This window comes from Odocoileus virginianus, chromosome 15 (genome assembly GCF_023699985.2).
Source record: "Odocoileus virginianus isolate 20LAN1187 ecotype Illinois chromosome 15, Ovbor_1.2, whole genome shotgun sequence".
Taxonomy (NCBI): domain Eukaryota; kingdom Metazoa; phylum Chordata; class Mammalia; order Artiodactyla; family Cervidae; genus Odocoileus; species Odocoileus virginianus.
Genome location: NC_069688.1, coordinates 6548441 through 6562723, shown reverse-complemented (window position 1 = coordinate 6562723; position 14283 = coordinate 6548441). Strand labels below are relative to the sequence as shown.

At 48.8% G+C, this 14283-nt stretch overlaps 2 protein-coding genes across 5 annotated transcripts in view; one reads left to right on the top strand and one right to left on the bottom strand.

Moving 5' to 3' along the window:
* Positions 1-14283, top strand: part of TG (thyroglobulin) — a 238090-nt gene that overhangs the window by 137940 nt on the left and 85867 nt on the right. The window lies entirely within an intron of this gene.
* SLA (Src like adaptor) overlaps positions 3775-14283 on the bottom strand; it is a 65235-nt gene continuing 54726 nt past the window's right edge. For 3 of the 4 annotated variants that reach the window (XM_070476974.1, XM_070476975.1, XM_070476973.1), the window contains 3 exons: positions 10908-11039; positions 6678-6810; positions 3775-5822 (listed from right to left, as the gene is read on the bottom strand). In XM_070476974.1, the coding sequence (XP_070333075.1) occupies positions 5606-5822; positions 6678-6810; positions 10908-11039 (482 nt within the window). In that variant the 3' untranslated portion in view covers positions 3775-5605. The remainder of the gene's footprint in view (positions 5823-6677; positions 6811-10907; positions 11040-14283) is intronic. The other variant, XM_020910746.2, reaches the window with a different exon arrangement.

Here is a 14283-nt window from a genome sequence, read left to right as displayed (position 1 = left end):
CGGAGGAGCTAGCTCATGAACCTGGGTAGTGGGATGGTGGTGTGTGTCCTGGGACCCACAAGCCGGTCTGCTTCCCTTCCTCCCACCTCTTTCTTGTGTATCTTGTCCTTCGCTTTGGGTGGTCTTCAGTCTGTCCCTCTATAGGGGGTCCATCTGAGTGGCAAGAGACCTGAGCACAAACATCTTGCAGTTCCTGGTACTGAAAGCAGACCTTCCTGACTGTGAGTTGTTCCCAAAGGGATTCCCCCCAGGGCCCTCTCAGAAACCAGACACTCGAGGGGACCCAGAGGACACCAAAAAATACCTTCCAGTAGGCCCAGAAGGCAGAATTTTCCTTTTAAAAGTTCTGGAGGGTTGAGATGTTTGGGGAATTTCAAAAACGAATCTGTTTTAACAAATGGTAGTGTGTTTAAAAATAAACCCTCCTTCTGTTTTAGTCATTTAGAGACAGCTTTTACAACTGTTCCCCACAGTCTTTGGGATGCATGTGAAATTATTTGGAACTGAGAGAACTAAAATACTTCAATATATTAGCAGTTACTTCAACGTGCTCTCTACCAACAGATGTTTGGGGGAATGAAAGTGAGGTGATGATATATTCTTGGATAAAACCTTCAGTCTTTCTGTAAATCTTGGGCCAGAACTATTGAAATTTGAACGAGACAGACTCCTGTGATAATTAATAGCTTATATGTATTTGTTTAGCATGTGTGGGGCCATAAATCTGTTTCAATGCATGATCTCATAGGTTCCTGACATTGATTTGCAAGGGGCATTTATTTTGTGTCTAATCTAGACATGAGAAAGTCAAGGCTCAGAGATGTTTAGTGATCTGCTAAAGAACACACAGTCAAGAAGGCACTGCATTAGGGGCTGGAACCTGTGAAGCCAAATCCTGTGTTCTTCCACACTGTGAGAATGTTTTTCCAAGAGCCTGGGATGCTTTCAGGGTCTCAATGTGTCAGAGAAAAAGCCTAGAATCAGACAAGCTTGCATTAAGATGCTGGCCTTGGGTGAAATCTTTTACTTACCTGCTTCATGGATAAAATGGGTGTGATTAATTCTGTCTCCCAAGGACTCAAGGAGTCATGATATAAGGTTTGTAAAGTGCCCTGCACCCTGTGGGAACTTAAGAAAACCAGTTCCCCATATCCCATGCAAAGCAGAGGCAATTCCAAACAACAGCAGATCAGGAGGTGGGAGATTTCACCTGCCCTCACGGGAGGTTGAAGAAGGAAGGGGAGGCCGTGTTGCAAGCCTGAATTCTGTGGCACTGACCCCTTGGCCAGTTTTAAGAGAAGGTAGAAGAGGTCATGTCCTCCACACTATGATTTACAGGACTTAGAAGAAATTTTCATGGCTTTCCTACAACATTGCCCCAATTCTGCATTCCTCAGAATGAGCTCCAGGCCCCAGGAATTGGCCTCAAAGTCAATTTTCCTTTCTCCTTTCCCACACAAACCCTGCAGTCCAGGCTCACCAGCTCCACCGCCATTCCTAGAAAATGCCATGCCTTCCTCTAGATCTTTTCCATGCTGGTCTGTGGTCAGCACGTCCTGTTTTCCACCTGGAAACTCACTCCATCTTTAGGGCTCGGCTGAATGGGGCCTCTAAGCCTTTCTCCATCTCTAAAACAGAAAGACTCTCACTGCGGTGAAGAGACTTCTGCTTGGTAACTTTTAGGAATTCTGATTTGTTTTACTTGCTTGTTATGTTTTCTAGCACAGCTTATTCCATTTCTACTATGACTGCAGGCTTGATTGGGTACAAAATTCATCTTAGTATGGCCTTAACACTTAGCTCAGCTCCTGGTTCAAAGAGGGCATCTAAGACCATGCTGAGTCCATTAAACCATCTGGGGGCAGTGCGAGGGAGTTGCTAGTTTGGGTCCAGAACGCTGTTTTCTCCTGTTTTCACAGATACCTCTTAGTAGAAGCGCTCGCCTACCCTGTTGCTTTTCTTATTTAAAATTGGCCTGGCTATTCATGGGGTTTGATACTTCTGTATATATGTTGGAACACGTTTTAACGTTGTTATTGTTCAGTCACTAAGTCGCGTCTGACTCTTTGCGACCCCATTGACTGTAGCCTGCCAGACTCCTCTGTCCATGGGATATCCCAGGCAAGAATACCGGAGTGGGTTGTCATTTCCTTCTCCAGGGGATCTTCCCATCCCAGGGATTGAACCCTGGTCTCCTGCACTGGCAGGCAGATTCTTTACCACTGTTCTACCCAGGAAGCCAGAATAAGTTCACTGATTTTTAAAAATATTCCTGATGGAAATTGGACAGTAGTTTCACATACTTTTCCAAATCATTCTGGCAAAATATCTGTTTTTAGGATATTAGTTCTTATATCAGCTTAACCCTGTAACCAGGCCCATAGTATTTTTGTCTCCTTATCTTTTCATAGAGTTTTGAACTTTTCTCCATAAAAGTTTTGCAAACTTGTTGTGAGGCAAGACCCTTCCTAAGTGGTTTCGTGTTTTCTATTTTACTCTCCAGTTGGTAAACAAGGGTATAGGGAACTAAGTTGGTTCTGCATTTGCTAAGCTTTCTTATCATCTCTAATACTTTGTCTGCTGGGTCCATTGGATTTTTATAAAGTTATCTCACTATCTGCAAATCAGGTTTATTTCTATGCGTGAGTGTGTGTGTTCAGTCGTTCAGTCATGTCTGACTCTGTGCAACTCCATGGACTGTAACTTACCAGGTACCTCTGTCCATGGGATTTTCCAGGCAAGAATACTGGAGTGGGTTGCCATTTCCTATTCTAGTGGAGCTTCCCGACCCAGGGATAGAACTCAGGTCTCCTGCATTGGCAGATGGATTCTTTACCACTGAGCCACCTGGGAAGCCCCTTTATTTCTATGCACTTTGGAGCAAATGCTCAACTGCTTTAACAAGGAGACCCATCATGAAAGCAGCTTAAATAACTAGTGAGTTTCTTTTTTCTCTTTCCCATAACATTTTCCCAGGTTGGGAGTCCAGCTATCTCATGATTTCTTGGGGGCCATGTTCCTTCTATGTGTTTCTCTGTCATCCTATGGTCTTGCTGTCATCTGAGGGGCTGGGCCTGGGTTGCCAGGAACTTCAGGCAGAAGGGAGGGGACACAAGGAGAGGAGAGCTTCCCTGGGGAGTTAGGTTGGGAAGGACACCGCCTGCCCCTGCTTGCAAGGTCCTCTTCTGGTTTCACTGCAATGGTCGCAGCCCCTAGAACAGCATTTGGCATCTAGTAGGTGTCCAAAAACATATCTGCGGAAGGAATTCTTGGAAGAACAAATCGCAGAGCTATCACAAGTAATATGCAAGAGTGTCTAGGTGAGACCAAACTTTCCTAACAATTGCTAAGAAGTTGTTCTCTCTCTGGATCTTGGGTGTCCAGTCCCAAGTCGGATGAGACAGCCTCAAAAGTCATCAAGCCCTGTTTTCTTGTGACTGCATCTCCAGGAGACGCCGACACACCAGCCAGTGTGGGCTCCGCTTATGTTCCCTCGTCTCCTCTCACTCCAGCTGCAAGTTTCTTTAAAAATTCTTAACCCACGGAGCCTCTGAGCTAACCACCCCCCGCCTCACCCAGGAACCTCTTCCTGCATGCCAAGTAAATATTTTTTCATGTGGGCCACTTATAAATTCTTTGTTGAGTTTGTTAAAACACTGTTTCTGTTTTATGTTATGGCTGTGAGGCTTGTGGGGCCTTAGCCCCTTGACCAGGGATCGCATCCCCCCCACTACACTGGAAGGCGAAGTCTTAACCACTGGACTGCCAGGGGAGTCCCCGAGAATTAAATATTTATTAGGCTTATTTTAATCAGGAATAAATACATGATTTAGCAAAATGTAATGCTTCCCATTTAAAACCTGCCCCCCCCCACACCAAGTCCTCCCCAAATGTCCCAACCATGTCGTTGGTCACAACGGAAAACAGTACAGAAGACGCAGCACACACATCTGCCGTTGGCGAGGGGGGGAGTTGGCGCCCCCAGAGTTACATTCATTTCCCATACATCGGCCAGCCCTTTAGAAACAGCCTGTGGGGAGTGTTGAGGAAACCACAAACGTCCTCTTGGATAAACACGCTGGAATCCGATGATACAGAAAATCGTGTAAACGCATGTGCACACACCACCAGGGCAGTGATCTCAGATGGCTGGAATGTGTATGCTGAACAGACAGACTTTTCCTATCAGCAACACCCCTCCTCTCCCGGAACCCCTTTGCAACGGCGGGGAAACAGGTCCTAGAGGCCACTGCAACCCCTTCTTAACAGGATCCGGAGAGAATTGCTTCTCCTTCTCCAGAAATTTGCGGTGTTTTCTCTCTCATCTCTTAAAATTCTGTTTGACAGAATTAAGCCACTCTGGTTCCCCTCTTTTCTGGAGCTTAGCATTTTTATTCATGTGGCTGACAGACTCTTTTTAGAAGAAGATACTGGATGGATGATTTCTTTAGAACTTACCAAGCTCCTTTTTTTTTTTCCCAAAAAATCCAACCAGTCCAGCCAACCCTTCCATTACTTAAGGATCCAGCTGAGACATGAACTCCTGGGTCACCCAGTCCCAGGAGGACATGGCAACCCACTCCAGTATTCTTGCCTGGAGAATCCCATGGACAGAGGAACCTGGCGGGCAACAGTCCATGGGGTCACAAAGAGTCGGACACGAACTGAAGTGACTTAGCACAGCATAGCACTTCCACAATATTTGTCTATAACAAATATTTTCTTCCTGTCTATACTGCTGGGCCTGATACCTGATACCTACACAGGTCTTAACACAGTGCCTCTTCTGGTACTCGCGAATGAATACCGGAGGCATGAATAGAGGCAAGAACCTCAGCATTCCAGAGAAGCCCTTTCTGTGCCGTGAGCCGTGGCTGGCGACGTCGCGAAATCTCGCTCAGTTCCAGGCTTGCCCTTGTGCTTTCCCCATGGGCAGCCGCCTCCTCTCCCATTTCTCCTGCTGTCTGCATAAGTTGGGAAGTCACCTGACTTCTACACACGTAGTTATGGAGCTAGAAGCCCAAAGGGATCTTCCGACCGGGGGCTCATAGGGAAGGTTAGCGTTTAGTGCCACTGAGCTCCCTTAGAAAGAGAGGAGCTGCAGCCCAGAGGTCTCTTTACAGATGGGTTTCGAAAGTTCAGTGCAGGGGATCGATTTGCAAACCCAGATTGTCTGCCAGGCTGTAGCTTCTGACTCATTTTCTTCTCAGGCTTTTCTCATTCAGAAGTTTTCTCTAGTGGCCTCAGAGGGAGCCCAGCTGGGTGGTGTGCTGGAGAGGGTCCTGGTGCACTTTCTTGCGAGAGAGCATCTTTGTCTTTTGCACATAGTGTGCGCATACACATACACACACACACGGCTCTTCCAACCCCCTCACACGAAGATGCCAGGAGTCAACATTTGGCAGTATGCCTGATCAGACACTAGGGAGGGGTCCCCTTTGTCGTGATATGGATGCAGAAGTCAAGAGTTTAGTTCTTCATGTGGCTTCTCTTGGCTTCTGGAAGACGTGAGTTTCCCCAGAGACCACGTGCCTCTGTGCAGGATGGCAGGTGACAGTCATAACCTCTGTTATTTTGGGCAAACACCGTGGTGTCTGTTCTCCAGCTAGTCTTCAAAGTATGGTGGTGACGAGAAGAAAGAGCTCTTCCTTTTGCTCCCACTGTACATCAGGGACACGCTTTTCTTCTTCCGGTCGAAGGAGGCGCTGTCATCTCCTGTTAGGGACAAGTACGAGGCGATGCTTTCCCGAAGGCCGTAGCTGAAGAGGGACTCATCCACACCAACTGGGTTCTCTGCCCCCTCCGGGTCCTCTTGCTGTCTGCTAGTGGGCAGGTAGTGGACAGAAAGGGGAAAAGCAGAGGGATGGAGTGGGATGGAGGACAAGAGAATACGAAAAGGGAGAAAAACAAATGAAGAGCCTGGTTAATATGTATCAAACTTTAATTCTGCTTCTTCCATCTGTGGCTGTGTAATTTTGGAGAAATCATTTGACCTCTCTGAGCCACTGTTTCCTTGGATGGCTAAAACTTCCAACTGTACATTTTAATGAATCTTTCTTCTTGATAATTTACAAGGAACAGCTGTTTTATTTCCTAGGCAATTCTGATCACTGATTTTCTTTGAATTTACCAGTGGGATGTCTGGATCATTATTTAATTAATAAGGTAACCCACCAGTCCCCACTTACAGATACCCCTTAAATGCAATAGCTGACAATCAGAACAAATAAGGGAAGATTTTTTTTTTCCCCTTAAAGAATGAAGTCATCTTAGGATTTTGCTGGTGGGTTTAAGCTTCATGATTGAGTTTACAGCAAGATTAAATTTACACAAGACTGATCTGTGTGTTGCCCTCTAGGATACTGACAATTAGAAAAACGCAAGGAGGTATCATTCAGTTAGAAAATATTCAGCTGATGCTGAAGGAGGGCTGAATGAATGTGCAGAACTGGGGGTACTCAGGCTGTAGTGGGGAGTTGCTAGGGCCACGCCACCCAGGGCATGGGAGCTGAGACAGGTTGGTCTCCCAGGGAAACCGAGATTCCCGGGGTCTGCACCTGCGCAGAGCAGGGGGGTAGCAAGGCTGGCGGTAACTGGCCACGGTTTTCATGTGCTGGGCTCACATGTGCTGGTTTGGGGCTGATACATGCATGGAGGACACACACACACACACACACCTGATCGCCCTTCTCCAGTCAAAGGTCTTCTGGCGTAGGGTGACGGGTGAGTCGGAGGCCCTTATTGCTGGGGCTGCCGCTGTCTGAGTGAGGCAGGGTGTGGTCAGCACACAGCAGAGGCCGTCGGCCACCTCTGAGGAGAAAGCAGAGAACCGGTCAGTGGCTCTGACATGCCCCGGCCAGTGTGTGCTGCGGGACCCTGGATATTCATGAGGGGAAACTGGGGCTGAGACTTGCAAGGGGCTGAGAACCATGTGTGCAGCTGTTGAAGACATCTCAACATGCCCTGAGCACACACTGAGCTTAGCTTGACACAGGCAAGAGTAGATTTTAGGACCCAGGATCCGCCAGACTTGGGGTACAATCTCAGCTCTGCCCAGATAGCGCATCACCTGGACCCTCTCTGAACCTGAATCCTCTACTGTTGGATGACAGGACGGAGCTGACACGTGAGAACAGCTGGCAGAGTGCCCGTGTGAGGGAGACCCCACGCCCAGGGATTTCCCACCAAGGTGCAGGGCCATCAGCTTCGGGGGCAGCCTCCTGTGTGCTGGGGGGCCTGTGTGCTGGGGGGCTATGTGCACTGCTGCGTTCCCCACGGCACACAGAACCGGGGTCCGTATTGCATGGGTGGGGCTGATGCCTCTGGAGGAAGGGAGAGAGATAAAGGAAATAAGGGAAGAAGACAGGAAAGGAGAGAGAGGGAGAGAAGAGGGTGGGAAGAAAGAGGTAGAGAGGGAGGGAGGGGAAGACGCAAAGACAGACCAAAAAGGACGAATGACACAGAAATAGGAGGAGAAGGGCAGAAAGATAAAAGGCAAAATCGAGAAGAAAATTGACGAAGACAAAAAAGAAACTTCTCTCTTCTCTACCCTAGATACTCAAGCAAAAAGAGGATGAAAATTAAATAAATCCTTTCCTTTTATCCTCCTTTAATAGCCCCTAGTTGAGCTTCCAGGGTCCCCCATCTCTCTAGGAGCTTTAAGATAGAGCCTCTATCTCTTCAAAGCCTTTCCCTAGCCCATGTCATCGTGAGACACGCTCGAGCCTGCAGTGCTCAGATGCTCTCACAGATGCAGGAGATTCTCTGTGGCCCTACTGAGGATGGAGAGCATAGTGGGTCTCTTGTCCTGTGGAAGATGAAGTGCCTGCCTGGATGCAGCCAGCTTGGCTTCGAGACTGCCCATCGCCAGGGTTTAGGAAGCACAACACCCCTCTGCTGGGCTCTGTCTCTATCACAGTGATGGAGCTCTTGGGGTGTCCTAGCCAAAGAAGAAAAGGGAATTGTAGCTGAAGAATCAAGTCAGAGAGTGACTGTCAGTAATGCTTCGTGTCCGCGTGACTTTCACCGTGGGGACACAGATGTCCACCCATGCTGGCTCGCACTGAGGAATGTGAGATTGGACCCTGAGGTTACAGGGAGCTTAACTGGATGTGAACCTGAAATAATTACCTGTCACGTGCTGGAAATTGAAACAACCTCCCAGGTCAGGAGGCGAAGGACAGCAAGTCAGACACAAAGATGAAAGAAATGAGTGGCGGTAGAGAGCACCTTCCTTAGAAAGGTTAATTCTTAGGGTGAGACATACATTTTGGCAAAGAAGAGAACCAGCACTTCTGAGCATGTAGCCTCAGTCCCGTGCTCAGTGAGCCTGGCAGCTGTCAGCTTAGGGAGCCCTGAGCTACTCTGGCTGTTGGTACTGTATACCCGTTTGGGGAATGAAGAAGCCAAAGACCCTGGGGTCAAGTCATGAGCTTGAGTTCACAGCCAGTCACAGGCATGTTATTTTTTTTTTTTTGTGGTCCTAACGATAATCCTGTAAGAAGCATTTTAATCCCCATTTTATAGATGCAGAAACTGAGGCTCCAAAATTATTGGCTCAGATGGTAGAGAATCTGCCTACAATTCAGGAAACCCAGATTCTATCCTTGGGTCACAAAGATCCTCTGGAGAAGGGAATGGCCACCCACTCCAGTATCCTTGCCCGGAGAATCCCATGGACAGAGGAGCTTGGCAGGCTACAGTCTATGGGGTTGCAAAGAGTCGGACATGACTGAATGACGCTTTCACTTTCGCTTCATAGATACAGAAACTGAGGCTCCAAAATTATTAAATTCAATAATAGAAAATTTGAATAATAATATAATTGAATAATTCTTAAGTTATTAAATAAGTTGACCAAAGGCACTGGGATAATAAATACAAGTAACTCACAAAACAAGTCTGTTCACACCCGTGAGTGCATGCTTTCTCAGATTCTGCGCCTTTGGGAAGAACCTGGTGGGTTGTAAACTGGCCACGTTATTCCCACCATGGGGTCCTGAAGGTACCAGAAGGCTTGCAGGGCCGCAGGCCCTTTTCAGTCACTCGCAGAGAGGACTGCTGACTTTGATCCCTGTGCTGGTGCAGTGACCGGGGCCCGTTTTTGGAAGGTGCGCTTCTGTGCTGCCGTGCGATCCTCGGATGTTCACGGCAGGGAAGCCTTGTGGACCTCCTGCTCTGTAAACATCTCTGCTGGGCCAGCATCCTTTTCATGTTTGCTTTTGTCTATGCAAAACTTATGGTCTCCACACCTCTCAGATGATTCTTATTAAAAGCCAAATACCACGACCAACTTCTACTCGTGATCAGTAAAAGCTGACTGCTTCCAGGACTCCCTTCCTCTTTCATTTTTAGCTAAGCTGCTAGGTGTTCAGGTGTCATGGGAGTAATATTTGCTCTATCATTTATTTGGAACCCACCATGTGCCAAGCTCAGATAGACATGTTACGTGAGCTGTCATGTTCAAGAATTGTGGCAACCACCTGTAGGCAGGCTGCTCTCATCCACCTTCCGTGAACAGTGAAGTGGGCTTCACGAGGTGGAGGTCTTCACCCAGGAACTCACAGAGCCCAGAGCCACGTCTGGCGTGGGTCTCCCAAGTGACCCTTCCTGACCTGCACTTCTCACAGGCCAGGTGTGATAACCCAGCCCCTGCGAATGCCTCCTTTCACCTTGAAAGGCCCTTCAAGATCACACATCCTGAAGAATCTAGGGCGTGGGTTCAGACGTCCGGAACGTGGAAGGGGGAAGATGCTTGTGCAGTGAAAGTGGCTTCTGTCTTCCTTTCTCTCACGTGGCAGAAGCGGGGAGGAGGGCGCCCTCCCGGTCAGGGAACAGCGGCTCACACGGTGGCTCACGCGGTGGCAGGAGCCCACATTTATGTCCCGGGTGCTCTCATCTGCACTTTCCCTGTGCTAACTCGGTGAACTCTCACCGTGTCTTCAAGGTAGGAACACTTAGCATCTGCGTGACACGGAGGATGGACTCAAAGGTGAACCGCCAGCCCAAGGTTGCCCAGATCTGGGATCTGAACACAAGATGGTTTCAGAGCCAGCTTTTAGAAATGGAGCCACTTTTTTTTTATATATATATATCATTTCTCTCTTTTCCATAGGGTGAAACTCTTAACTCCTGACCTCCTGACCTGGCATTCAGGTCAGTCTAATTCACAGTTGCTCTTCCGACTCTATGCACTACACCTGTCACCTCCATCAAACTCTGCTCTGTATCCGCTGTCTTGGAGGATGCTCCGGTCAGCATGGAACGCTGGGAACTGTCTCCTGGGCCCAGGAAGGACATTCAGATGAATGAAGTATAATCCCTGGTCTCTAAGAGCTTGTTGAGAAGCACAGACCAGTAGACACTTAACTAGGTCACCAGGCGGAACGCCCAGAATTCTAGGCAGAAAAACACCTGGCACGCAGGGGAGCCGAGAAAAAACAGGCCATTCGCCTTCTACCTCCAAGGGCTTCGTCAAGGAGGGGGCTTCCTGTGGGCCTTGAAGGTCGATGAGGACTTTGACATGCAGAAAGGGGGAAATGAAGGGCATTTCAGAGCAAAGCCCCAGAGGCCCAAGTGTATGACCCACTTAAGGAAGTGCAGACCATCTGTGGTTTTGACTGTAGGGGCGTCCTGATTCATTTCACTTACAGGCAGAGGGAGGGTGAAGTCGAGGTTGGTTGCGTTTTACTTACTTAGCATTCACATTCAGTCTGTTTTCGCCTGAAATTTGCAGTCTGAATTACTGAGAAAAGAGCATATGAAGAAGGCAGGATGGACAAGAGAGCAAATAAATCACCAGGCAGGTCTAGGGGAGCAGCCTGGACTGAAGGCCCAGAGTTGGAGCGGGGGGTAGGCAGTGAGCCAAGAGGGATGTCACGTGTTGGTCTTGATGGAGTGATTCTTACCGGAATAGTGATTCACCAGGTCCTCCAGGCACTGAAAGGTGAGCCTCGGGGAGATGTAATACCAGTTGTTTGGCAGACGGAAGATTCGGTAATGCTTCACCTGCCGGTGTCTCACTGAGAGCGAATAAAAACCTGCAGGGAGTGGAGGACAGGTCATCACCCCAGGGCCACCAGTTAAGGAGCCCACCACCGTGGGGGTGGAGAGACCTTCTCAGCCTTGTGATACGACCATGGTACCCAGACACATGCTCTTGTGTTTTGAGCAACAACTGCTCGAACCTCATCTGTTTGGATGTAGCTCACTCTTCAGAATCTCTAGGAACATGGTATTTGAGCAGTCCAGTTGCATTAACCATACCTCAATGCTCTTTTCTTTTCAAAAATATTCGTGTATTTATTTTATCTGACTGCACTGAGTCTGTTGTGGCTCATGGGATCTTGATCTTTGATACAGCATGCAGGATCTTTTTTTTTTTTTTTTTAAGTTGTAGCATGCAAACTCTAAGTTTTGGTATGTGGGATCTAGTTCTCTGAGTAGGGATCAAACCCCACCCATTGGGAGCATGGAGTCTTAGCCCCTGGATCACCAGGGATAGTACCTGCAATGCAGATTTCCAAACACAGAGGCTAAATCTTTGCTTTGTTAGTTACCTTTTGGGAGGCTTCCACATCCTTTTGTGGGCTCTGGTGCGCTGTGCTTAGTCACTTAGTCGTGTCCGACTCTTGGAGACCCCATGGACTATAGCCCGCCAGGCTCCTGGGTCCATGGGATTCTCCAGGCAAGAGTATTGGAGTGGGTTGCCATGCCCTACTCCAGGGAATCTTCCCAACCCAGAGGTCGAACCCAGGTCTCTTGCACTGTAGGTGAGTTCTTTACCATCTGAGCCACCGGGGTCCTTAGACCAAATGAAATGACTAGCATTGGGTTGTAATCTGCACATCCTGAATCTGCGGTCATTCTTGAGTCTTTCTCGAGTTCACACTCTGAGATATTTGTGCTCTCGTTTTCCTCCCTGATCCACCAATGCTGCCCCATCACGCAGCTGAAGGGGCTTTACAGTTTGGCCCCTTTTTCTTAGACCCTTCCCCTCTGACTTGGGCATGGTGTTCTCAGAAATGAAGGAAATACGGCCGAGAAGACATTTTTCTGAGTATCCCTCAGCAATATAAAGTGTGTTATTTTTTCTTCAGCACCATGAGAGTAGTAACCCAAGATGGGCTCATCAGAGTAGAACGCTGGGGGAGTTTCTGCACCTCTCTTAGCCTCCATTGCCTCAAATGGAAAGTGAGAGAACTGAGCTTGGGTCATGTGTAAGGGTTCTTGGGCTTCCCTGGTGTCTCAGATGGTGAAGAATCTGCCTGCAATGCAGGAGACATGGGTTCAGTCCCTGGATTGGGAAGATTCCCTGGAGTAGGAAATAACAACCTACTCCAGTATTCCTGCCGGGAGATTTCCATGGACAGAGGAGCCTGGGGGGATACAGTCCACGGGGTCGCAAAGAGTTGGACACGACTGAATCACACACACACACACACACACACACGGGTCCTCCTTGCTGTCTTCTAGGGTTCCGGGAGGGAAAAACTCACAGGGCAGTGAGTGGGGAGGGACGCTCGCATGTACCGATCTGTGGCTTGCATATGCAGGGCCAGGGGCTGAGCTATTTCATAGCAACCTCTCTGTTGAGTCTCAGAAAGACCCTAGGAGATATTGTCCTCAGACGCTGTTACAGCTGGAGAAACAGACTCAGAGCAAGCAGTGAAATGGCTGGAGGCACGCCGCTCAGAAGTGGCTGCCCCGAGGCGGGTGGGACCTTGTCCTCCTGGGGCAGGCCTCTCCAGCGGCCAGCATCCCTCGCTTTCCCAGGCCCGCCCTCTGCGGCGGCTCAGCATGTGTCTTCCGGTAATGGCAACAGGGACTGAAAGGACAGCGAGCAGTTCAAGAGCTGCAGGTGGAAACTTACGAGAACTTTGCATACCCGAGGGAGCAGAGCCTGCCGCCCCCACCCAGGCTGCCGCTTAGCCTATTTTTAGATCAGCTCTGGCAGCTACACTTGGGGTCCATCCCCCACCACCCCCTGACCCGGCCTGGGTCTGGGTCTTCTGCCTCAGGAGACCCCCTGGGACCTGCAAAGGAAGTTTCTCCTCTGCTTTGCTTTTGCTCTCACCCTGCATATTTAGGTTTTTTAAGAAAAAGGTTGGTCCTGGATTCTTCATTATATCACAAAGAAGGTCCCTGCTTCCCCAGAGGAAAGCTGACGCTTATTTTACTTGAAGGCTCAATCCAGTACCAGGTAGCTCTGGTGCTTAATAAGCACGTGGGAGATAGTCTCAGAAACCACACTTTCTCTTCTTTGATGGTGGGTGTACAAGAAGCAGGCTGAGGTTGTGGGGCTATTTTCTATATTCAAGAAGTTAATGTTAATTCTCTGTTAGTATGAGTAAGCCCCAGCTATTAATGTTTGGCTTCTGTGAGTTTATGCATACTCTATTCCAGACTTCCCTCATAGATCAGTTGGTAAAGCATCTGCTTGCAATGCAGGAGATCTGAGTTTGATCCCTGGGTCGGGAAAATCCCTTGGAGAAGGAAATGGCAACCCATTCCAATATTCTTGCCTGGAGAATCCCATGGACAGAGGAGCCTGGTGGGCTCCAGTCCATGGGGTCAGGAGAGTCAGATACGACTTAGCGAACTAAACCACCACCACCTATTCCAGACACCTGCCAAATACGTTCCTGTTGTTAATCCCATGCTATAGAGAAAGGAAAGAGGCCTAGAGAGAGGAGATGACTTCTTAGTGATTTGTACAGGCCAAATTAGAGCTGGAGACTCTAGCTTTGAACCCTGGCAAAGCCCGGCTATTTCTTTTTCACCGAATTACTCATTGCGCAGGATGTATGAAAATTACAGTGGTGAAGGCCATGGTGAATCTGCTCGTCCCAGTCCTCTAAGCTGCCTGATTTCATTGTAGAGCACAGAGACTAAGATTGAAGGTCTGCTGTGTTGTGAGAGCACAACAAATATCATTACATTTGAATCACACCACAGTCTCACAAGGAAAGGGTTTTCTCTCCATTTCACAGATGAGAAAACTGAGGTCAGAGAAGTACATGATTTGCCCCAGTCACAGAGCTTTGCGGCCCATGCTCTCTCTGGCCTGGGCACTGCCCACTGGTGTTTTCATCTTTTCTCCGAGGTTGGGAAATTTTGCAGAGGGAGTCTGCCAGGTCTGGTGTGGGTCAGAGCCTGAGCCTGTGGCCCACCAGCTCCTTGCAGCCTGGCTCCAGTGCCCCGGTTTCGGTGCTGGCCACCCTGCCGGTGTGTGGGCTTCTGGGAGCTCACCGCATGGGTCAATTCACGTGCTTCGTGGGAGGA